We start from the raw sequence: 25,000 nt of genomic DNA, 5'->3' as shown, positions 1-25,000 counted from the left end.
TTTGGTCCTTGGTTGTAATCCTTGTTTTTTTTTGTTGCACTGCTTTACTACTGTATCTTCTGGCTGTGTATTTACGCGCAAGCGTAATTGACCCCTTCGATAAATCAGTGTCGTGGAGTGCGCCCCCTTTATTATAACACTGGTGCTTCACGTTTCTGTCTGAACTCCTTTTTGTGTTCTTTCCATAGCACACGTTCACCATTACTAACGCCTAAAGGTGTTCGTGGGCACTTTTAATAAAATGAGCGAATGGTGTAGATATTGAAACAGTAAATACGTGTTCTTTATTTACTTGGAAGTAATCGAGTCAATCAAGTAGCGAACATGCGCAGAAGATAACCGCGGCTGAGGGCATCACGTGGCAACGGCTAATGTTAACCCTGTCTTGCTCTGTATAATTTCCCTTTTCAGCTCGATCGGCTACTTCTACCTAATATTAAAGAAAAACTTATATCGAAAAACAACGCATTACTTCGAATCCCTTTTTCCAGCTTTGAAAAGATACAAGTGCTGTTTTTTGCGATTTTTCAGCACCCATATGTAGAGCAGAGCACAAGTTTTAATGGGCGTCTTCAGGCACCACCTGCACGTTGTAAGTGCACTTAATATACGCCCAGTACTGCGATGATTAAAGAAGCTCCACTACGACACGCAGCGTGTCGTTGCACACGTAGCCCTCAGCTTTCAGTTCTTCTAATTTAAAACGATTTAGGAAGCCAAAAGGCATAGTTCTTGAATCTGCTGGCTTCTCAGTATTTACAAAAGTACGGTTTGTCTTAAGAATTTCTTCTTTTTCTGCGTTTTTTTGAGGGTGCAGAATAGCAAACTTGATTTTATGCTCGAATGGCCACGGAATCACATCGTCGTGCTCGCCCCTGTGCAGCCTAAACAATGGATTAAGGAAGAAACATTTCCCATTCCGGTTAAGCGAAACACCGGGAGATATGTTGTAACCACGAAGGTAGACCTTCTCATAATAATAAATGGTACAGCGGTCTTTCCATGCATCGGCTTCAAGCGACTCTATTCCTGAAACAAAAAAGTCACAACGCCCTTCATTTTTTTCAGCGTATGCTAGTGCTTTCTTCTGTATCTCCAGAATCGTCTTTGTGCTTACTCTTGCATCTTCTTTCACGCTTTCGATTGCAGCTCGAACTCGAGGAAGCTCTTCGGCGTTTTGCTTTTTTATGTCAGCCATTTCACTGTTAAGCGTTCCATGCAGTGTGTTAATGCCGTCTAACACGCGATGTGTCATTTCACTAATTTGGCCTACAGGCGCTATGCCTTCGCTCATTGTTTCCTTCAGGGAGTCCACACATTGGCAGACCTCTCTTATTTGTTTGGAGACCTCACCTGCAATTTCATGTTTCACTGATTCCTTGAGGACGTTAACACTTTGACAAACTTCAGTGAGACTGTCATTAAGCGCGCCATTGTCTCTAAGTGCTTGCTGTAGAAGCACCTTCATTTCACATGCCTGCTCTTGCACTACACTCCTGACAACTGTCGATATTACTTTCTCAATAGTGTCGCTTAACTTTTCCTCGCACTCCGTTTCTTGAGGTGCTCCATGGGCGTTGCATGAAGCTCTCACATGTTCGCCCATGTCACGGCATAAGATCACCGCCGAGCATCTTGGACAGGGTGTACAGTGGTATTCACATTCTCGATGAAAGTGCCGGTGGACTTCTGAGGCAGCCATCATAAATGCACAACCATGTCGTTGGTTCCAGCATTTAACCTGCATTGGAGACAAGAAGGGCGCACCGAAAGATGTTAGAGAGATTAAACTAAAAATACAAACTTCCCTAGCAAGGAGCTTCCTTTCTTTCTCTCTCTCTCTACACACACACACACACACACACACACACACACACACACACACACACACACACACACACACACACACACACACACACACACACACACACACACACACACACACACACACACAAACACACATGCACGCACACACGCGCACACATATCATATATATACGTGTGTATGTACATGCACATACATGTACTGGCGGTATAGCGCTTAAGGAACAAAGGGCACAGCAGCCCAAACAATCAAAGGGGCGCCTTTATATGAATACGCGTTCTATAGCACAACAAACCATCAGAATCACAGAGCAACTGTAGAACGGGAGATAACTTTGTTAGACAAAGAAACGTTGGAATGTACCTACAACATTAAGAAAAAAAATTGGCTGAACTGAAAAATGAACTGAATTAGTCGCTAGACGGGTCTCCCTTTTATATATGAAAGCGGGAAACACACACAGGCAGAAGGTACGTGCTCCGCTTCTTTCGTAGGCGCCGTTATCTTCCATTATGCGGTTTGCACTTCACACGAGGGCTTCGAATGACGTCAAGCGAGCCTTTTAAAATCAGCTGCAACCTAATCTTTTTCGGTTACGCATGGGACCACGCCGTTGGCCTTCAGGTGTTAACCTGGGGTTTTTTGTTTACGCCACGAAACTACCCGTCCAACGAGAGGCATACAACTTCGCTGTAAATGGAACGGATACCACGGTTCTTCGGCTTAATGTGCAGTTATGTGCGAGCTCAGCGCGCACGGCGTCGCCTCTTTTTTCGTTTCGTGTGCTTCCTGCGTCCTAAGAATTCGAGTAATACCGGACCATCTACATCACCTATCTACGCTATTCAACTTTCAATTCACAGGTTACAGAACACAGTTTCTTCTAACCACGCTAAAAAACAAGGCAGAAACCCACCCCTACTTCATTTCGAGGGTCAAGTGGCGAAAAACGCATGTGAGGGAACGGGGAGGCATCCGCAGCACGTCACGAGAAACTAACCGCCCAGTGCGGGGGGAAGTTTATCACGCAAGACGTGGAAGAACTGTCGCTTAACTCTCACTAACCATCACATGGCGCCATTGCGCGAACAGTCTACGAGTAAAAACGACGGTAATAACCGACTAAAGAAAAACAGGAAGCTATAGAGCGGCGAAGATAGCGTAGTAAATTATTTTAAAATTATAGTTTAGCTGCGAAGCTGGACTTAGAGATAGGAAATGCAGTGCTTGGATAAAGCAAGTACATTAATTAGATGGAGAGATGATTTATTAGAACACAGAGAGGTCGGCCTGAGCTAGTGTGCTCTGGCTTACTACTCTGCACAGGAGAAAAGGGAAAGCGAAAAAAGGAGGTATGAATGGTGATGATGGGAACATAAATAAGTAATGCGTACACACAATAACTACGTAACATAGTGGTTTCGCTAGAGTCACGTGTCCCATACTGAAGTGCATAATGAAACCGGGCACTCAACGGGTTTTGCAGAGGCATTCGCAAGAGATTTGCAAATAATTCACAATGTACTCAAGCAAAAATGATGTTATACTCACGCATTTTGGTAAACGTTCAGTAGGACGACTGCAGGAAAGTTACTAAGAGTTTGGCATGCATTGCAACATATATTATGGGCATATAGGCATATGATATCTAGGCGGATGCATAGAATAAATATATAAACATACAATCAGATAGCTTTCCCAGTAGACAATGCAAGGGATTTAGAAGTACATACCCGTATGTAAACGAAGCCACGCACCTTGACTTAAATTTTAAGGCGCCTTAATTGGAGAATTATGATTTCTAATTATTATATGTTGGCCTTTTACATTCGACATCCGCGATTTGAGCGTGAGGGACGCCGTATTAGAGGTCTCCGGAAACTCTGACCATCGGGTGTTCTTGTACGTGCCGCTAAATCTGAATACATGGACCCCAAGCAGTTCGCCTCCTTTGAAATGCAGCCGCCGTGACCAAGATTCGATCCCGCGTCCTTCAGGTGAGCTGTCGAGCACCATAAACATTAGACTACCAGGGCAGCCATGACATCGCATTGACAAAGGAGAATTGCTGTTATGTCATTCCAAAGGCAGCTAATTCATTTCAAAGGCAGGCCTGCATAGGAAGTGTTCTTTTTCTATGTTTGGTTTGCGCCGCAGGTACAACGTATTGTTATAGTTCAGATATGCACGTATTGACATTAATTAGGTGTGGTTGTGTAGTCCGGTCGTAGAGACTCGCCTACGGAGCGCGAGGTCTCATGTTCAAACCCCAGCACCCGAAAAAAAAGAGTATTTTCCTTCTTATTTAATCTATTTGATTATGGCTATGGTCACCCCCAATCTCGGAACGCCTTACTGGTCCGACTAGAGGCACTGGCAGCAGTGCAATATATCGGCCGCTCGGCCCTACGGAAGTGTCCACCCTTTACAAAAGTATGCTTCCCTTTTCTGTTAAATGGGAAAAGAGGGCCTCTACAAGCCCCCCCCCCCCCTGATATTGCGCTCTTCGCTTCTATCGTCTAACGTGATCAATGGCGTCATGAATGCGTCGTTTCCCTTATGAATTATTTCAAGTTAGACAGCTGGCAGCAGGTAGTGGTGGGAGCGGCGCTGCCACTACTAGCGGCTTTCATGTTTGCTCTCAAGGGGATTACCACGTAAGCGTTCGACTGTATAACATGTAATCACTAAAGACGTCACAGCAGTTTATCGCCTACGCTCGTTGAGTAACTTTGAAAAGTAACTGTTGTTTTACGACGCCAGTGATGCGGCACAGCGCACGTCGAACGGCCGAGATAGAAGTGACGTGTCAGTATCACACTACGGTTATCACCGTTCTCTAGCTTCCTTATTCGCACACATTCGTCGCGTGAGATACTTATCTACTCACCTTAGCGAAACGCGTTTGTCGGCCCGATATCGCTTTTCGTAGTTCCTCAATATTGCGTGGAGCCAGCTACAGGCAAAATATTATTCAAAAATTCAACTATAAAGGTACATAGATTCTGACAATTTAATAATTAAACGCCTGCTGCTTATGATGATTATTATGATACGAGTTATTTCCACATGCGCACTGTCGGTCTTTCACTGGTTACAACTTTTGGTATCCCATTTCGCTTCCGGTTTTTAGTTCTTTGCCCGCTTTAAATAGGCTAAGGAAGACCTCTAAAACAAGCTGCCTAAACAGTCGCCAACCTTCATCTTGTCAAGAGATTTCAGAAAGGCATCGTTACTCTCGGTGCGTGTACAAACGTGATAATTACACCCACTGCGGAACCAGCTGCGCGTCTTCTTGCATCGCTGGCTTACCTCTCTTTTCAGCAGATTTTCAGCAGGGAAGTCTATCCAGCCAGCGTCGTCTTCCAGGCAATCGGACAAGCGTATCCTGCAGCTGTTCTGCACTGTTCGTAACAGAAATGGCACGCTACGTGGCCGCATGGCAGGTTCGCGGTTGTCTTGCGTACGAGTCCGCACACACTGCATAGCCTATTTCTAGGAGGGGGCTTCACAAATTGCAAAGGATTCCAGTCTAATTCTTCCGTGAAGCCGACCAGTGTGTATTGCTGGGCTGCAGGCGCCATCATTAGAAGCGGCTTTCTACTCTGAAGGGTAGGTTCGAACTGGGGCCTTTTTCCTCGAGCGAACTACGCCGTCTTGCTATTTGAGCGAGCAGTCGCCGCTCTGGTGAGGAATATCTGTTGCAGCTACGTTGGCAAGCCGTATTGAACCTCCCTTATCGGCCGTCTCGTCGACGTGTGCTGGCGCGTGTGATAAAGTGATAAGCGTATTGTAGGCGCCCCGAGCATCGGTCTACCTTTCAGTGATTTGTGCCAATAGAGGTATTGTATGTAGTTATTTTCCCTTGTCCTTATTCCAACAATTTTAAAGTTAGATTATTTAATCTACTTTCTGATATTTTTCTGTTTTCATTGCATCTGCTAAAGCAGAAGTGGCCTGTATACCTGCATGCTGTACCAACAGTTGCTTTAGGTATTCGTGATAACTGTAATGTGTTGCTTTCTTCTTGCACAAAGTATAATAATATCTGGAGTTTTACGAGCCAGAACCGCGATACGATTATGAGAGACGTCGTAGTGGAGGGCTCCGGAAATTTCGGCCATCTGGTGTTCGTTAACTTGTACTGATATCGCACCAAGAGTTATCCTATCGTTAATTGTAGCAGCTCTGCTTTTGTAGAAGAAGCTATTCGCGGGATCTCCATTCCCTGTGATATTTTTTCCAGTTACGTATGGCATGAACTTCAGGTCCGTCGCACTTGTGCTTTACGGCGCTGTCAAGTTGTTAGTTAAAGTACCCGCGCGCGCGAGTTTTTCCCTGGAGACATTGCCAAGGAATGTTTGGGCATAAAAGAGCTTGTGCACAATGATCACTTCTGTAATGTGGAAAGTTGGACAACGTGGTAACACTGCTCTACATAACAGCGTAAATGGACGGCATACGAAAACTGTGCTTGCCACGTGGGTTTCCTCTTTTTTCATTGGCTGTACTTGCGCTAACGTATTATGCAGTGTCACGTGCAATTCTTGTTTTCGAAACTGAGAACGAATGCCTAAAATGAAAAATTGTCGTTCGTTTCATCTATATAGTACTCATACAACACAACGAATATTATTTCTGCAATATTTATTGGTTAAGGTGGCGAAATTACCTATTTACTTAGCGGCAAATCTGGAGTATTGCTAAAAAGTTGTGTGACATGCTTCGGTCTCTCACTATATGACGACCGGCGTACGCAGGCAGTTTATGTTTTCTTCTGTTTATTGGTGCATTGTCGGGTCAACAAACCATCGCTCACTTTTGCTTAGTTATTTCTCGCGTACTATGCGCTGACTATTTCTTCGCCTATGTGCCGTTACTGGAGCCAACACTTGACTAAAACTAAACTAGCTCACAGCAGCCCTTATACAGCATACTTTTGACTGCATACTGGTTTTGCTGTCGCCCTTCGTGACGATAAGTGCGGAACGCCACGTGAGGAGCCGCAGCCTTGTGTACAGCTTCAAAAGTAACCCTTCCACGGCTAGTGTTTGCACCATCGCTTTCCCTTTCATTGTGCTACATGACTATTCAAATTTCACGACCATTACACTCGTCAGCATTTGTGACATCGTATTTTTTTTTGTGCGTGTAATGTATTTTGGTGTGTAGTACAAGTGCAATATTTAGATAATAAAAGGCAGCTTACACAAAAAATAATTCTTTATTTCGTCTTCCTGTTGCCTTTCATGCGGCCATTACCAAACCTTAAAGACAAAAAAAATCGCATAGCTATCGAAATCAAGTAATGAGGATACACCCTGGGAAATATTACATAATTTAGTACCATGTACAGTATAAGTGGGCCATCGTTTCCACTTCCGAATGTAATCTCATTTTTTGCTTGCTGTTAGCTTACCCCCGACACGCACATGGCGACGATAGGAAGGAGCTGCCATTTTCTGGGCAATTAGGTATGTATGGAAGAGGCGCTACCAGCTTGCACATACCTTGGTGATGTAACCAAAATCCAGTGCGCAATGTTTTCGCATACGTTATAAAAACGCCATTGTCCCCAGCGCGTTCGTTGAGCAAGTTTTCAATGTCACTACTGATGTTCGCAAGAAGAAACGAGTGATCATAACTGACGAAAATTCGAGAAGAAATTGCTGGAGAGATAAAAAAAGAGAGAGAAAGAAGTTACTAAAGACTACGGAGTCTATACTACGTTACAAGTCGAGATAGTTTGTATTTTTCCCGTTAAAAGACCCACTTCCAACCAATGGCGCCGCCGTGTCAATGGGACGTCGCGGGCAACCACCTTGCGCTTGCAGAGAGGGCTTCGAGCCCAACGTTTCTGGGAGAGTGCGCGCCGAAACGTAGTTCCTCAGTACGTCTTTGTCCTGATCGACTGTAAACCTTATCTGAAGTTCATTTCCCCGTTAGAATACGACCGGTGAAAGGAATCATTTATCAGCTGGAGTAGTGTGCTGCAACTTGATAGCTGACGGGGAATTTCTGCTCTTCCAGGTCTTCACCCACCCCTGTGATCCTGGTTTATCGCATTACCGCCTCTTTTCCGCCTTGGAGCACGGCCAGGTGAGATTGGAATGTGCTCTTTGTCGTTATTGACTCAGGACTGTGGTTCGTTACCATCCACGCCACGCCGATGGTACAAAAAGAACAAATGCGGCGGGGTGATCTTTAGCTAGCTATGGGATGTGATCCCGGACACCGTCGGCTTGCGGCGTCTGCACCCGAAGCGCAGCTTAGAAGAAACGGCCGCGACACTGTGCCATCCTCTTGGAGTCTTCGTGTGCTTAGTGTTGGAGGTGAAGGAGATGATAAGTATAACGGCGAAAATACTTCGACGCCGTTCCAAAAGAGTCCGCAAAGCGCGGGCAAGAGACGACGCACAGAAGTGTGCGACGATTTCATATAGTGCATGTTGCCGTCTCTCCTGCACGGCTTCTTTAGCCGCAATGACATACCGAGAGTGAATGTGGCTGCCGCAGATTTCAGCGCTAGCGGCTATGGCATTTTACTGATGCCGCGGAATTTGGTCCACGTGCTCCATGAAATCTGGTTCACGTATGCGAACAGGCGCCCGAACTCGCTGCTGATTGAACGGGACGACATCGTCGCTTCGCAGCAGATGTACCTTCATGGCATCGCCAGGTGCAGAAGGAAGATCGAAATATCTTGTATCTGGATGAAACCTCGGTGAAAGCGGAATACCCTATCGACTGTTTGCACAGGCACGGCGGTTTCTTCTCACCACGACGCCTTCGTGAGTGGTCGGATGAAAGATTTGAAGCAGCCGTTAGGGAAAGCTCAGTACCTGATAGCGACGCACATCGGCAAAGAGGAGAGCTTCGTGGATGGGTTCATGGATGCCTTTCGGGGTACGAAGACAGGCAAATAAGACGAGGACACTCGCGCCACTCGGGGATGGAAGAAGCGGCGCCTGCGACTGATTCGCGCAAGGTCATTCAGGACTAGATGACGTCAAAAGGTCTTAATTAGGATAAAAAAAATGGTCAATAAAAACTTGCAGGACACTTGGGCTTTGTCCCAACAGTAGAACGCGATAGCGTAACCGGACCCCATCCGCATCGCGTTCTCAATCCGTAGCCTCCCTTCGCTTCTGGTAAGACACTTCGACAGTGCCGCAAGAAAGGTAACGTCGGTACGCGAAAAGTTTGTCATTTCAAGCTATCCTACAATGCCTGCTGCAAGTTCACCTGTGAAGTGCCCACTACACCAAAACCTTTTGTAGGTTCGCCTATATTTTTGACACGATGCTACGAAAACCGGCTGTGGGATATCCATATAGACAACAAAGAAATAGTATAAAACAAATTTCATCAAAATCAAGCTAGTACATGGCTGGAAAAAGTCGGACACGTGTGTCCCACTCACTCATGAAGGTACCATCATGCGACCACATCACCGGGTATTTGGAATCAAACGGGCAAACCACGTGGCGCAGAGGAGCCGTGGCCAAGTTTTGCACAGGAACTTTGTGGGTACCTCATTTGCAGCAGCAGAATAGCACATGCATATTCGCCTTACAGGCCTTAAGGGGCGTGGTCTGTTCCTGTAAAGCTCGCTTCGGTGCATACATCAACCATTTTTTTGTCGATTTTGTTTTCCCTTCTTTCACTGTCAAAAAGGTCGAGTACTGATGCTGTCCCTGAATACCTGCCCACTTTTCAAGAGGTATATGATATCAAGAAAATTTTTCCCATCAGCATTGTTGACAACTAGGCTTACCGAAGAGCGCGGCAGTTTCCCATAGTACTGTACTTTGAGGCATTTAACAATCAAGTTACTGCAGAAATCTACAAAATAAACACGTTTACTGCGAGTTGAAATCATCTCTCTAGTAATCCAGAAAAAGAATAAAATTACCTGGCATCCTGAATAACAGCTTTTATTTTTTATCTCAACAAGACTAAAATTTACAAGCTTCCGTAAAAAATGGAACAAACTTGAATGGCACTGTGGCACTACTGCCACCTACCAAAACTGCACTAAAACTATTTTTCTCTAGCTTGCATAGACATAATTAGGTAAGATTGCAGCCAGTCAACTTATCGCTAAATGCGAGTATTAATGTGGGGGGGGGGGGAGTGGCAATTTTCTGTAGACGGAAAAGTGGAACGTATGTGACCCGCTGACGCGCAAAGGGATAATACCTCCTTTTGCAAATTAGCGACGTACCCATTGTACGCTTTCGTAAGGCAACACTCGAGCCAACGCAGCTGCACATTTTTGTTGATGCTTTTGCTGATGATGATAACTGAGATGTATAAGCAACGCCTCCTTTGGAGGTCTCGCTTAGACATAGGCCACCCATAAGTATAGGCCCACCCATTTCAATGGCACAGGCCAACGCCCCCATAGGAGGCCTTGGCCTCCTTTGGCCAACGATTGTGATGGGTGGGCCTACGAACCCCTCATTCCTTGTGCAATTCACATGTCTTGATGCCTGGCGTGATTGAACGCTACTGCACGCAACAATACATGCATTACGGAGACTCCTTGCATTAGATGACATTCGTATAAGGCTTTCCTTTCCATCACCACCTCGCTCGACTGGATCGGCGCCGAAGGTGAAGAAGAACAGCGTCGACTGATCGCGCAGGCGGTCGAAATGCTCGGCCTATGAATTTGGCTGAATAAAAGTCTACTACTACTACTACTACTAAGGGTTTGCAAGCGAGCACTAGTGTTGAAGATTCGACGAGTTGGTTCGTCGTACTTGAACAGGTATAGCGCATTAGGGAAGAAGAAACGGCCGAGTAGGCCGACACAAGAGGATAGAGTGCTGCCGCTCTGGCCTCTTGTGTTGGTCTGCTCGGCTGTTTCTGCGCGTAAGCGCTATACCTGTTCATGTTTTCGAGCGAAGCTTTTATTGACTGGCCTGTGTAGCTGGGGGTGTGTCAAAAACCCCTCCTCACCAATAAAATACCTTCCTCACCCGCAGCTGGCGCGCGCGCACCAAATAAATATTAAAAAATTGGGGGATGCTAAAGCTTCGCCTTTAAGAGCTGAACGCGATAGCTACATCCGGCGCCATCCTCATCGTGCTCTGTTTCGCTTGACATTATGTTCAGTCGCCTGGTCTCACACACACACACTCGACATACCTATAGTAAAGATAAAGGTTTCCGCCGTCAGCAGCGCTTTTATGACAACAGAGTACCCACTACGTGCGTGTAAGAGAATGCGCGCACTAATGTGTACGCCCTTCGTAATGGGTGGCATGCTTTAAACCAGCAGCAATTACGGGCGTGATACTTTTTCAAAGTTGCGATGCACGCACTGCCTGTTCGTAAGGGAATGCGCGCAGTAATGTGTGTGCCTTTTGAAATGGGTGGTCGGCTTTAAGCGACCAACTCTCTATGCAGTTCACATGGTGTGACGTCTGATGGCCATATACGCTTGTACCCCGTTTTACTGCGATAGTAGATTCCGTACTGTGACACCTGTAGCCAGGACACGTATGTTTGTGAAACATTAAAGTTAATTTCAGTGCAGTTCCGAGCAATGGAGTGGCTCTGTGGTAGAACATCTGCTTGCCACGCAGAAGAATCTGACGGAAGAAGCTGCGGACGAAACAGCTGAACACTGGGCAAATGCTGTTCGGCATGCAATGAACATCGAACTAAAGTTCATGATAGATGGTGGTGCAAGTGCGTATGATCTATCTATTATGCATCTGGGTCTGGTTTAAAGACGGTACGGTCTTTAACATTGACCCATGTGGCAAAGAGTCGATTGAAGATGTGTAAGTCTGCCATCTAATAGCACCTACCACTCCGCCATCCCTTCAGTTAGTGTAGAGTGCTGCGTTTAGTCGAAATATGTGAGTTTCCGTAACTGGAGGCATGCTCTTATTTAGGCATGCTAAAATAAGACATGCTCTTTGTGCACTTCATTGTCAATGTAATGTCTGCAAATAAATGGGCAGCGTGGGTGTGGTTCATAGATGGCTCAGGGTTGATTGCCTTGATACGTAGCTATGAGAATCAGAAAAGTTCGTGGCACTCTTTATTTCCTGATCTCATTTGTTGCAATTACCGCGTGGTGCGGGATTTTTTAGCTGGCTCAGCTGTGATTTCCTTCAGACATACTAGTGAGGCAAACAAGAGCTGCTATGTTGTGTTTTATAGCCGAGGTGAGCGCTGTAGTTGTTGTGCATGCACGCAACACTGAAGGTCACTCGCGATAGGAACAGTTGCGTTGTAGCAGTGTTATTTTTTGCTAACACATTGGCATGTCCTGCGTAGTTGACTCAACCACTTGAGGTCACCTTCAGATACATCACTGATCGCTTGAACACTGCACGTTTTTATTTCGGAAACTTATTTGTTGTGAAAAATGTCCGTGTCAGACAGGCGAACTTAGTGTTCTTTCCAGAAAGTGCACTTAGCCTCTTCAATGCAATGCTGAATGTCAAAGCTGAATGAGGATCAAATGTGTCATAACCAGCCTTTTTCTAAGCGCTTTTTCTAAGACACTGTCTGTGCAAGCCGGGTACAGCGAGTTCACGAAACTTACTTCAGTCGGAAACAGTTCTGCAGCGTGTGGTCCTAAGGTTCATTGTGTGTCAATTAAAGGAAAAGACGCCAATTTTCCCAAGTTTAGAGAATGTAGCTGAACCCTATGGCTGAGTAAAAATTGCCTTCTGGTGCAGGATGAGGAAAAAATTTCACGATCTCCCACTAAGGGCAACCATGTGGGGATGCGAAGCAGCGCATGGGTCGACTTAAAGTCCCGTTCATCACGGGCACCTTGCCCGATGTTAATGCGTCCTTGCAAATGGAGCACACCATGAATTGACTGTAGTTACTGTTGCTGTTACTCCTGTTGTTGGAGCACGACACGCGGGTTCATCGCGCGTCTGCCGAATCTCTTTCGCCGCCGCCATCACATGATTGCTGAGAGAGCGTAAGGGGGAGGCCACAGCGTCTTACCCCGCCCCTTACCCAGGCCCGAATCCACTAGCGCGTGCGACCACACATGGTTTTGTCTGTGTTACGCCAAGCTAGGACAGCATACGGTAGCCCGGGCCCCTAAAGTGCAATGCACGTATCATCATCAAGGCAGTCGAAGAACAAGAAGAAGACTTCTCCTTGGCGCGAGCGCGCGCACAGATGGCTATGCTAGGTGGTAGAAATCGGACGGTCGCCACTGGAACTACGGACAAAGCCCAGCGCAAAAGCTGCTTCGCATCTAAAAATAAATCGGCTTCAGTATCTCATTTTTGATCTAATTTTCTCTGCATAATTCATAACAGTGTCCGTTTACCTGTCTGAACCAAAGTGACTTATGATGGAGCATTGAGGGCAAGAAAAGTTCCTTCAGTGTTTTATTTCTTATTTGATTCAGTTTAGCTTCTATCTAGTTATCTGATGTCTTCTGCAGGAATTTTAGTAGATAGGGTTGACCTGCTGTCTGATGTATTTGATAAAGTATAAAAGTATAATGTTAAAATAAACAATACAGAAAAGGTTTGCGAAAGGGAAATATGTTGATTGTAATCCATCCTCCCGCCTGTAATTAACATCATGCAGTGCATCTTCCGCAAGATGATAAATCTCTTCCTCAACATATGATCCAAGTCAGACTCTAACGAGATAAGGAAATGACGACAGACATCGGACATTGTCCCAAAAGTGCACACCAGTATCAGCACCGCGATGTGTAACATGAACCAGACGTTCCAGGTAGCTGCATATATACGCCCGTTTCCATGCATACACTCCTAATCTACATCTAATACATGAACCAGTGCAGATTATTTAAAAGACGAATCTCTACTAAGGGAACCAAAGGCACTTTGACCATTTCTATCTATCTAGCAGCGTCGTAAACTTGGTAAATGTGCGTATGCGCAGAGTGTAAATGCACGCAGAAATTCGATCGATGCGCAGTATTGTTTGGACGCAGGGATAAAGAAACGCGTCTAATAATTGAGGCATGTCATATTGATAACAGCGGTAGCACGTGCTTGAGACAAACGTTGACTGACTTGCATGAAGAAGAAATCAAATGCCTGCACAGTTATTTCCCACATAGACCCCCACTCGTGCGGATTGATAGGTGTCGCCTTTTGCCTGGAAAGATCAATTTTTGTGCCTACTTTCTTTACCGCCACTGCGCGCCTCTTGAGTTGTTACTCAGCGTTTGTGGTGTCTTCTCTTCTGTCTTGTGTCCGTGTTTGCACGCCCTGTCTTTTAACGTGAGCTTTAAAATTCATTGTACGTGTTGAGTTGCGAACAACGCAGCGGAAAGGAGCGGCTTACTCTTCAACTGGATGCTTGAGGCCCGTGTGCCTAGATTTAGGTGCACGTTAAAAAACCCCAGGTGGTCAATATTTCGGGAGCCCTCCACTACGGCGTCTCTCACAATTAGGTCGTGGTTTTGGGACGTTAAGCCGCAACAATTTTAGTTATTAGTAATTGTCAACTGGTCATCCACAATGCAGAACACTGCTGAAGCCGCCACCTTCTTATGCAAGTGGCTGCTCCAGGCGCTCCTTCGGACGCAATACTGAGAATACGTTAACTGCTGACAAATTTTCTACGCTGAATGCTCTGTTTAGCTTCACGGCATGAACGCATGCACATGACCATTGCAGAAGCAACTGCTTCATTTGAAGAGTTGCTTATATAAGACACAATTATAAGGCGGGCAGTGCCTCTATCACTCCAATACAGCACATCTCTCAGGTAGAAAATTTTGATTTAGTGCGTAGAATGCATGCCCATGTGTAGAACAAGTTCAGGGGCGTAGCGACAAATTTCTTTCTGGAGATTCGATAAAGCTTTATGCATGGTCGTGCGTGTGTTTTTATGTGTGCGTCTATATACCCGCGGTAATGTGAAAAATATTGCGGAAGAAGAGGTATTTGAACCCCCCCTCCCTTCCAACCACATGGCTGCACCAGTGGTGAAGTAACAAGAAGTGTTATTTGATTTCAAAGCTGCATTTCATTCCTTAGCCTGCATCACTGCATCTGTCCTTACCAGTAAACGTTTCCTGCTCGCATGTCACTACCACGAAGTGCAGCTTAGTCTCGAAGCAAAAGTGAGAGGATGAAACTGAATTTACAGCGGTAATAAAAATGTGGAATTATTTTTGTAGGCGTAGACTGAATACGAACTCAAAGCACATCCCTATTCACGTTTAATTGACAAAAATCACTAAAGAAACGTAATAATGCGAGTAACCCATTCAACATTTCAATCCCACTGTAACGAGAAACAGAGTGAAGAATGTGGCATATTAAGTCACGCAGCGGAACGCCGCCACGTTCCCGCTCCGACTCGGGTGTCGCCCACGGTACCGACTGTTAGGGTGTTCCCCGTGGATTAAACTCCTCAGCATCTATCAATAAAGTTCTTGACTGACTGACTGACTGACTGACTGACTGACTGACTGACTGACTGACTGACTGACTGACTGACTGACTGACTGACTGACTGACTGACTGACTGACTGACTGACTGGCTGACTGACTGACTGACTGACTGACTGACTGACTGACTGACTGACTGACTGACTGACTGACCGACTGACCGACCGACCGACCGACCGACCGACCGACCGACCGACCGACCGACCGACCGACCGACCGACCGACTGACTGACTGACTGACTGACTGACTGACTGACTTAGCAGACAACTCGTACACTTCACGGTCAAAATTTCGGTTCCTCTATTTGTGGACTTCATCCCAATTTAGTCCAATGCGCTTGCACCCGGCATGGACTTCAACACTCCAACGCTCCAACAGCGCCTATTGCCACTCTGTTTACATTAGGCCCCGCCTCCGTGCTCTTTATATTTTGCGCCATTAACGTCATGCGCAATATATAGTAGCTTACCTAACCTATATAACCGCAATATATAACAGCTTACTAGCATAATCGATGTGAAATAAGCAAGCGCGTGTCACTACCTGCCGAAGTCACTTGCGCGAAATCAGGCGTGGGTAGCAACGTACACCACACGTGCAAGATAGCCGGCAAAAAAAGCAGCCCTTCGCGCTCACGAGAAAATACTCGCAGAGGATCACGACAACCGATTTTGATCACGCAGCGCATCGAATTTTTGAACTGATGTCCCAGTACCTGCAGCCTTCCTGCCTTCCTACCATTTTTGAAATATTGCCTGAGCAAGGATGCAAATTAGCTATACAGGCGTGACTGGTCTCAATTGTTATTCGTGTAACACATCCTATCCGGTCACCATTTGTTGAAACTTCAGCGTAGAACAAGAACTGTGTAATTCCGAATCGGCGTCCACATTTCAGACATTCTCGAGATCAATATTAATATGTTTCCGGAAAGCTGACGCTTAATCCCGTTCAAAACTGACCCATATAGCAGGTATGCAAGAGGCCTTCTTTCAAGTGGCAATAGTAGCTTACATTTTGCTAAAGCTGCCCCCCCCCCCCCCCCACTCCAACCTTCATCATCCCAGCAAATCGAGATAATGGGTTTTCTCACTGCGGCCCTCTAGCTGAGGTGAGTTTGTGACCCCTGCTCTATGTTATTCTCATCTCTACCTTGCAGGGCTCTCGAGGCCTTATTGGCAAAAAGGAGCGCCCGTAGACCAAATCAGCTACTTAGAAAACCACAAAAAATAAATTGCGAACAAGTAAGAAAGAGTCACAATTTCGCTGCAAGCGCGAAGCAATAACTGAAATAACAGCAAATTGGAATTTCACGCCAAGAACGGCGAACAGCTCGTAACTTGTAGCGCGCTGCTCAAGGTCAAAGAACGCAAAAAAAGAACACGCAAACGACGAGCGCGAACTAACAACTGTCACAGCTCGACACTGAAAGCGCGCTGCTCAAATACCAACAAGTACGCATGAAACGGACGCAAGGTATACACAGGACAAGTGCGAGCTAACATCTGTCACAGTTGTTGCTTTTGTGTTTGAGCACCACGCTCTTTTCGGAAACGCGGCCGCTGCCGCGAGCGGTCAGCTTCGTACGCTCTGTAACATCAACGCAAAATATGCGGTGAAAACACACGACGTACAAACCGCCCCCATCACGACATACGTGTGCGCGCACGGGCGACAACGTCTTGCAGGGAAAAGTAGAGGTCGGAGAGGTAGAAGGCGCACGCGCATCGCAATATGCCTAAGCGATGACCTTTAAAGCACACCCTTCGCGCCTTCTCGCTGGTGATAGAAGAGCACGCTGAAGGCCTCAGAGCTCGGAGTACCGTCAGTGGTAAATGGTGTATATAAATAGCTCGCCGTTAGCATGCCGCACGGCGTATGCTCCGTGGCCGAGTCGTTAAACGTTATGCGCTTCGGAGCGAGGAGTCGAAGGTTCAAATCCCCGGTCGTGTCCTTCAGAAAATATTTGTTCGAAATATTTTTGAGTGGGTTTTATTCGACGGCTAGTCAAAATGTAAGGGCCGTTTTTTTCAATATTTAAATATTTGAAGATCTATGTCTGTAGCGCCATCTGTTAATTCTTCGTGAAGGTACTCAAGTTATTGTTCTGACTCAGTACTCGTATGCTTGTCGTGTAATGCAAACGATAATGCCTGCAAAAATCGTTGCTCGCGGCTGTTGTGAAATGCGAGCTGTAATTTGATTTTTACTTGCGAAATGATCGTCAGCGTCTCAAATGTATGCGGAGTTGTGCACAGTTAATGGGCATGAAGTGATGAGTGAAGCAAAAGTCATAAAATGGTGTCCAGACTTCACAAATGGCCGCACAAATGTTCAAGAGTCAACCGGGATTTGCGATTAGATCGACGACTGACTGTTAATCGTCTGTCGGATGATTTTCCTCTCGTCAGCCGCACTGCAATTTGCACGATTGTAACTGAAAAGCTCAGATATCACAGAGTGCGTGCAAGGTGGGTACTAAAAAATTTGCAGTGGCCTAGCTCGGCTATTCCAGGATATACGTAGCGTTAGCTAAGGTTCAGCTGATTATTCTTAGTTTTCCAGATTGTCTAGGATTATTAGTCTTCTTCTGTCCATTCTTCGCACACTGAACCGCTAATTGCGAGGCAACTACTTCTGGATCCGATGAGATAAGCTTCTCGGCTGTTCTGCGCCGTTGAGCAGCATTTGCGCTCTCCTTCTCCATGGCGTTACGCACCTGCAAATGCCAGTCAGAGGCGCTATCAAGCGGCCCCAGCGCAGCGTCAGACGGCGACTGCACACCGCAGGCGAATAGCTGCGCGCGCTGGCGCCAATACGTCTGCCAAAGCTACGACGTCACTCTGGAAAGCGCAGACCGGCGGCGGCGAGTCACGCGCGGCGGTTGCGGAGTCTACGCGCGCGCCGGCGGCAGTTTGTCTGCCGCGGCTATGACGCCACTCCTCCTGAACGCGCAGACAAGCAGCGGCGAGCCCCGCGTGGCGGTGTCGGAGAGCGCATGAGATGCCAGCTCCGGTGACCCAACTGTGTGAAATCACGGATCCTCGCGCATGCTCAGCACGGCTCATGACACATCCACACGAAATCGGCTCCGGTTAGGCAAGCGTAGCTAACGCTAGAAAATGCTTACCGACGAACTCAAGCAGCACAGAATTCCTAGGCGGCGAACTTCTATGCAGAGGGACTAAAGAAACTGGTGCAGCGGTACGAAAAGTGCGTAGAATTTAATGGTGATCATGTAGTGAAGTAGTCTTGTGCTGAACTAAACGCACAGCCAAATATATATATACTGGACAAGACTGTGACGCCGACGGCAAAACCCAGCTGAAAGTGTTCATAGTGCAATAAAACGCACTCACACCACTTGCCATGGCATCAGCGGTACGCACGCAAACAGCTGTCGCGACCGTCCTTCAACCACTCACCATTGGCTGCCCATCGCCTCTGCTTTTATACCGTTCTCCAGGAATGGCGGAGCAGGCGCGGCGCGCCAGGTGACGGCGCTTATCGCACCGTGTTCAGGAAGGTGGTGACGAGGGGCATCATTTGAGGTTACCACAACTTCTAACGATAAGCAAGAAATGGAGCACAACGAAATAACTTGTTTAATGATCTTAACTTATTTACCTGTTCTGTCCTCCCTGTCTCTTAATTCGGTCCTTGGTTGTATTCCTTGTTTTTTTTTTGTTGCACTGCTTTACTACTGTATCTTCGGGCTGTGTATTTACGTGCAAGCGTAAATGACCCCTTCGATATATCAGTGTCGTGGAGTGCGCCCCCTTTATTATAACACTGGTGCTTCAGGTTTCTGTCTGAACTCCTTTTTGCGTTCTTTCCATAACACACGTTCACCATTACTAACGCCTAAAGGTGTTCGTGGACACTTATTAAAATGAGCGAATGGTGTAGATATTTAAACAGTAAATACGTGTTCTTTATTTACTTGGAAGTAATCGAGTCAATCAAGTAGCGAACATGCGCAGAAGATAACCGCCGCTGAGGGTATCACGTGGTAACGGCTAATGCTAACCTGTCTTGCTCTGTGTAATTTTCCTTTTCAGCTCGATCGTCTGCTTGTACCTAATATTAAAGAAAAACGTATATCGAAAAACAACGCGTTACTTCGAATCCTTTTTTCCAGCTTTGAAAAGATGAAAGTGCTGTTTTTTTTTGTGATTTTTCAGCGCCCATATGTAGAGCAGTGCACAAGTTTTAACGGGCGTCTTCAGGCACCACCTGCACGTTGTAAGTGCACTTAATATACGTCCAGTACTGCGATGATTAAAGAAGCTCCACTACGACACGCAGCTTGTCGTTGCACACGTAGCCGTCAGCTTTCAGTTCTTCTAATTTAAAACGATCTGTGAAGCCAAAAGGCATAATTCTTGAATATGTTCGCTTGTCATTATTTACAAAAGTACGGTTTGTCTGAAGAATTTCTTCTTTTTGAGCGTTTTTGAAAGGGTGCAGAATAGCAAACTTCATTTTATGCTGAAATGGCCACAGAATCACATCGTCGTGCTCGCCCCTGTGAAGCGTAAACAATGGACTAAGGAACACACATTTCCCATTCCGGCTAAGCTGAACACCGGGAGATATGCTGTAACCACGAAGGTAGACCTTCTCATAGTAATAACTGGGAAAGTCATCTTTCAATGCCTCGGCTTCAAGCGACTCTATTCCTGAAACAAAAAATTCACAACGCCCTTCATTTTTTTCAGCGTATGCTAGTGCTTTCTTCTGTATCTCCAGAATCGTCTTCATGCTTGCTCCTGCATCTTCTTTCACGCTTTCGATTGCAGCTCGAACTCGAGGAAGCTCTTCGGCGTTTTGCTTTTTTATGTCAGCCATTTCACTGTTAAGCGTTCCATGTAGTGTGTTAATGCCGTCTAACACGCGATGTGTCACTTCACTAATTTGTCCTACAGGCGCTATACCTTTGCTCAATGTTTCCTTCAGGGAGTTCACACATTGGCAGACTTCTCTTGTTTGTTTGGAGACCTCGCCAGCAATTTCTCGTTTCACTGATTCCTTGAGGACGTTAACACTTTGACAAACCTCAGTGAGACTGTCATTAACCGCGCCATTGTCTCTAACTACTTGCTGTAGAAGCGCCTTCATTTCACCTGCCTGCTCTTGCACTACACTCCTGACAACTGTCGATATTACTTTCTCAATAGTGTCGCTTAACTTTTCCACGCACTCCGTTTCTTGAGGTGCTGCATGGGCGTTGCATGAAGCTCTCAAATGTTCGCCCATGTCACGGCATAAGACCACCGCTGAGCATCTTGGACAGGGTGTACAGTGGTATTCACATTCTCGGTGAAAGTGCTGGTAGACCTTTGAGGCAGCCATCATAAATGCGCAGCCATGTCGTTGGTTCCAGCATTTAACCTGCATTGGAGACAAGAAGGGCACACCGAAAGATGTTAGAGAGAATAACCTAAAAATACAAACTTGCCTAGCAAGGAGCTTTCTTTCTTTCTCTCTCTCTTTCTCTCTCTCTACACACACACACACACACACACACACACACACACACACACACGCACTAAGCACGCGCACACGTATTATATATATATACGTGTATATGTACATGCACATACATGTGCTGGTGGTTTAGCCAAACAAACAAAGGGGCGGCTTTATATGCATGCGCGTTCTATAGCACAACAAACCATCAGAATCGCAGAGCAAATGCAGAATGGAAGATAACTTTGTTAGAAAAAGAAACCTTGGGATATACCTACAACATTAAGAAAAAAATTGGCTGAACTGAAAAATGAAGTGAATTAGTCGCTAGACGGGTCTGCTTTTTATATATGAAAGCGGGAAACACACACGGGCAGAAGGAACGGGCTCCGCTTCTTTCGTAGGCGCCGTTATCTTCCATTATGCGGTTTGCACTTCACACGAGGGCTTCGAATGACGTCAATCGAGCCTTTCAAAATCAGCTGCAAGCTAATCTTTTCCGGGAACGCATGGGACCGCGCCGTTTGCCTTCAGTTGTTAACTTGGGGTTTTGTGTTTACGCCACGACACTATCCGTCCAACGAGAGGCATACAACTTCGCTGTAAATGGAACGGATACCACGGTTCTTGGGCTTAATGTGCAGTTATGTGCGAGCTCAGCGCGCAAGGCGTCGCCTCCTTTTTCGTCTCGTGTGCTTCCTGCGTCCTAAGAATTCGAGTAATACCGGACCAACTACATCACCTATCTACGCTATTCAACTTTCAATTCACAGGTTACAGAACACAGTTTCTTCTAACCACGCTAAAAAACAAGGCAGAAACCCACCCCTACTTCATTTCGAGGGTCAAGTGGCGAAAAACGCATGTGAGGGAACGGGGAGGCATCCGCAGCACAGTCACGAGAAACTAACCGCCGTGCGGGGGAAGTTTATCACGCAACAGACGTGGAAGGAACTGTCGCTTAACTCTCACTAACCATCACATGGCGCCATTGCGCGAACAGTCTACGAGTAAAAACGACGGTAATAACCGACTAAAGAAAAACATCTCGTTCTATCGAGATAGCAGTATTTGTAAAAAAAAAAAAGGAAGCTATAGAGCGGCGAAGAAAGCGTAGTAAATTATTTAAAAATTATAGTGAAGCTGCGAAGCTGGACTTAGAGATAGGAAAGGCAGTGCTTGGATAAAGCAAGTACATCAATTAGATGGAGAGATGATTTATTAGCACACAGAGAGGTCGGCCTGAGCTAGTGTGATCTGGCTTACTGCTCTGCACAGGAGAAAAGGGAAAGCGAGAAAAGAAGGGATGAAGAGAAGATAAATAAGTTATGCATATACACAATAACTACGTAACGTAGTGGTTTAGCTAGAGTCACGTGCCCCATACTGAAGTGCATAATGAAACCGGGCACTCAACGGGTTTTGCAGAGGCATTCGCAAGAGATTTTCAAATTATTCACAATGTACTCAAGCAAAAATGATAATATTTTTCAGGCAATTTGGTAAACGTTCAGTAGGACGACTGCAGGAAAGTTACTAAGAGTTTGCCATGCATTGCAACATATATTATGGGCATATAGGCATATGATATCTAGGCGGATGCATAGAATAAATAAAGACACATACAATCAGATAGCTTTCCCAGTAGACAATGCAAGGAATTTAGAAGTACATACAAGTATGTAAACGAAGCCAAACACCTTGACTTAAATTAAAAGGCACCTTCAATGAAGAATTATGATTTGTAATTATTGTTTTTTGGGCTTTTACGTCTGAAATCCGCGATTTGATTGTGAGGGACGCCGTAGTAGAGGCCTCCGGAAATTCTGACCACCGGGTGTTCTTGTACGAGCAGCTAAACCTGAATACATGGACGCCAAGCAGTTCGCTTCCATTTAAATGCGGCAGCCGTGACCAGGATTCGATCCCGCGAACTTCATGTGAGCTGTCGAACACCATAAACACTAGACTACAAGGGCAGCCATGACATCTCAGTAACAAAGAATTGATTTTATGTAATTCCAAAGACAGGTATTTCATTTCAAAGGCAGGCCTGCATAGAAAGTGTTCTGTTTCTACGTTTGGTTTGCGCCGCTGGTACAACTTTTTGGTATAGTTCAGATATACACGTATTGACATCCATTAGGCGTGGGTGTGTAGCCCGGCGGCAGACCCTCGCCTACGGAGCGTGAGGTCCCGTGCTCGAATCCCAGCACCGGAAAAAAAGTATTTTCCTTCTTATTTCACCTATTTGATTGTGGCTATGATCGCGCCAAATCTTGGAACACATTATTGGTCCCACTAGAGGCCCTACGGAAGTGTGCACGTTTTACGAATGTATGGTTCCCTTTCTGTGAAATGCAAAAAGAGGGCTTCTACAGAACCCCCTCCACCCTCGGCATTGCGCTCTTTCCTTCTATCGTGTGACGTGATCAACGACGTCATGAATGCATTCTTTCGCTTGTGAATTATTTCCAGTTGGACAGCTGGCAGCCGGTATTGGTGGGAGCGGCGCTGCCACTACTAGCGGCTTTCATGTTTGTTCTCAAGGGGATTACCACGTAAGCGTTCGGCTGTATAACATGTAATCACTAAAGACGCCCCAGCGGTTTATCGCCTACGCTCGTTCAGTAACTTTGAAAAGTAACTGTTGCTTTACGACGCCAGTGATGCGGCATAGCGCACGTCGAACGGCCGTAATAGAAGTGACGTGTCAGTATCACACGACAGTTATCACCGTTCTCTAGCTCCCATATTCGCACACAGTTGTCGCGCGAGATAATTATCTATCCGCCTTACCGAAACGCGTTTGTCGGCCCGATATCGCTTTTCGTAGTTCCTCAATATTGCGTGGAGCCAGCTACAGGCAAAATATTATTCAAAAATTCAATAATAAAAGTGCATAGATTCTGATAGCTTAATATTTAAACGCCTACTGTTGTTGATGATGATTAGCATGATACGAGTTATTTCCACATGCGCACCGTCGGTATTTGACTGGTTACAACTTCTGGTATCCTATTTCGCTTCCGTTTTTTAGTTCTTTGCCCGCTGTAAATAGGCTAAGGAAAACCCCTAAAACAAGCTCCCTAAACAGTCGCCAACCTTCATCTTGTTAAGAGATTTCAGAAAGGCGTCGTTACTTTCGGTGGGTGTACAAACGTGCTAATTACACCCGCTGCGGAACCAGCTGTGCAGCTTCTTGCATCGCTGGCTTACCTGTCTTTTCAGCAAATTTTCAGCAGGGAAGTCCCTCCACTCAACGTCCTCTTCCAGGCAGTGTTCGCCGTCGATCGGACAAGCATATCCTTCGGCCGTTCTGCACTGTTCGTAACAGAAATGGCACGCTACGTGGCCGCATGGTAGATTCGCGGTTGTCTTGCGTACGAGTCCGCACACACTGCACAGCCTATTTCTGGGAAGGGGCTTCACAAATTGCAAAGGATTCCAGTCTAATTCTTCCGTGAATCCGACCAGTGTGTATTGCTGGGCTGCAGGCGCCATCATTAGAAGCGGCTTTCTACTCTGAAGGACAGGTTCGAACTGGGGGCGTTTCGCTCGAGCGAACTACGCCGCCTTATCTTGTTATTTGAACGAGCCGTCGCCGCTCTGTTGAGCAATATCTGTTGCAGCTACACTGGCAAGCCGTATTGAACCTCGCTTATCGGCCGTCTCGGCGACGTGTGCTAGTGCGTATGATAAAGAGATAAGCGTATTACACGCGCCCCGAGCGTGGGTCTTCCTTTCAATCATTTGCGCCAATAGAGTCATTGCATGTAGTTATTTCTCCTTGTCATTCCTGCGCATTTTTAAAATTTAGATTGCTTTACTTTCTGATGTTTTTGTGTTTTCATTGCGTCTGCTAAATTAGAATTGGCCTGTATACCTTTTTGCTGTACCAACAGTTGCGGCAGTAGCCACTTGCATTCTCTTCACCCGCTTAAGCGCACCTAGCTCTTGACCTCCACTGTACATGGTTTGCTACAGAGGTTCAGGTGGAGCAACTTCACATATACCTTTATGCAGCTTTTTACGAGTCACTGAGAACAGGTATTCATTAGAAGATGTTAAAGATAAAAATATTACACTTATAATAACCTCCTTAAGATACGCGCAGGCAGCACCGGTCATGTGATTCGTGCCAACAACATGTAAAGGGAAACCCCTAATCAGACTCAGTTGGCACACCGTACGCAGGAAAGGATCACTTGCGTAACGGAAAAACAAGAACCGATTACACATGGGCAAGCATGGGGCGTGGTGTTGAGTTA

General features: G+C 46.1%; 2 protein-coding genes across 2 annotated transcripts in view; both read right to left on the bottom strand.

Annotated features, from left to right (window-relative positions):
• Nucleotides 1-488: 488 nt before the first annotated feature.
• Nucleotides 489-24,478, bottom strand: LOC119403439 (TNF receptor-associated factor 6-like). The gene is made up of 2 exons (XM_049418587.1): nt 23,949-24,478; nt 489-1,741 (listed from the first exon to the last, which is right to left on the bottom strand). The coding sequence occupies exons 1-2, from the start codon at nt 24,234-24,236 to the stop codon at nt 629-631; spliced, it is 1,401 nt and encodes a 466-aa protein (XP_049274544.1). The 5' UTR covers nt 24,237-24,478; the 3' UTR covers nt 489-628.
• Nucleotides 19,170-25,000, bottom strand: part of LOC119402311 (TNF receptor-associated factor 6-like) — a 53,271-nt gene continuing 47,440 nt past the window's right edge. Inside the window, exon 3 of the mRNA XM_049418588.1 lies at nt 19,170-20,544. Coding sequence (XP_049274545.1) covers nt 19,539-20,544 — 1,006 coding nt within the window. The 3' untranslated portion in view covers nt 19,170-19,538. The remainder of the gene's footprint in view (nt 20,545-25,000) is intronic.

This window comes from Rhipicephalus sanguineus, chromosome 8 (assembly GCF_013339695.2).
Source record: "Rhipicephalus sanguineus isolate Rsan-2018 chromosome 8, BIME_Rsan_1.4, whole genome shotgun sequence".
Lineage (NCBI taxonomy): Eukaryota > Metazoa > Arthropoda > Arachnida > Ixodida > Ixodidae > Rhipicephalus > Rhipicephalus sanguineus.
Note: the sequence above shows the minus strand (reverse complement) of the source record. Positions and strands in the feature narration are given on the sequence as shown.

Excerpts from the sequence above, each read along its gene's own strand:
- LOC119403439 (XM_049418587.1), bottom strand. The coding sequence starts at position 24,236 with ATGATGGCGCCTGCAGCCCAGCAATACACACTGGTCGGATTCACGGAA. Across the intron at positions 1,742-23,948 it reads AAAATTTGCTGAAAAGACAG|GTTAAATGCTGGAACCAACG; the intron begins GTAAGCCAGCGA and ends TCTCCAATGCAG.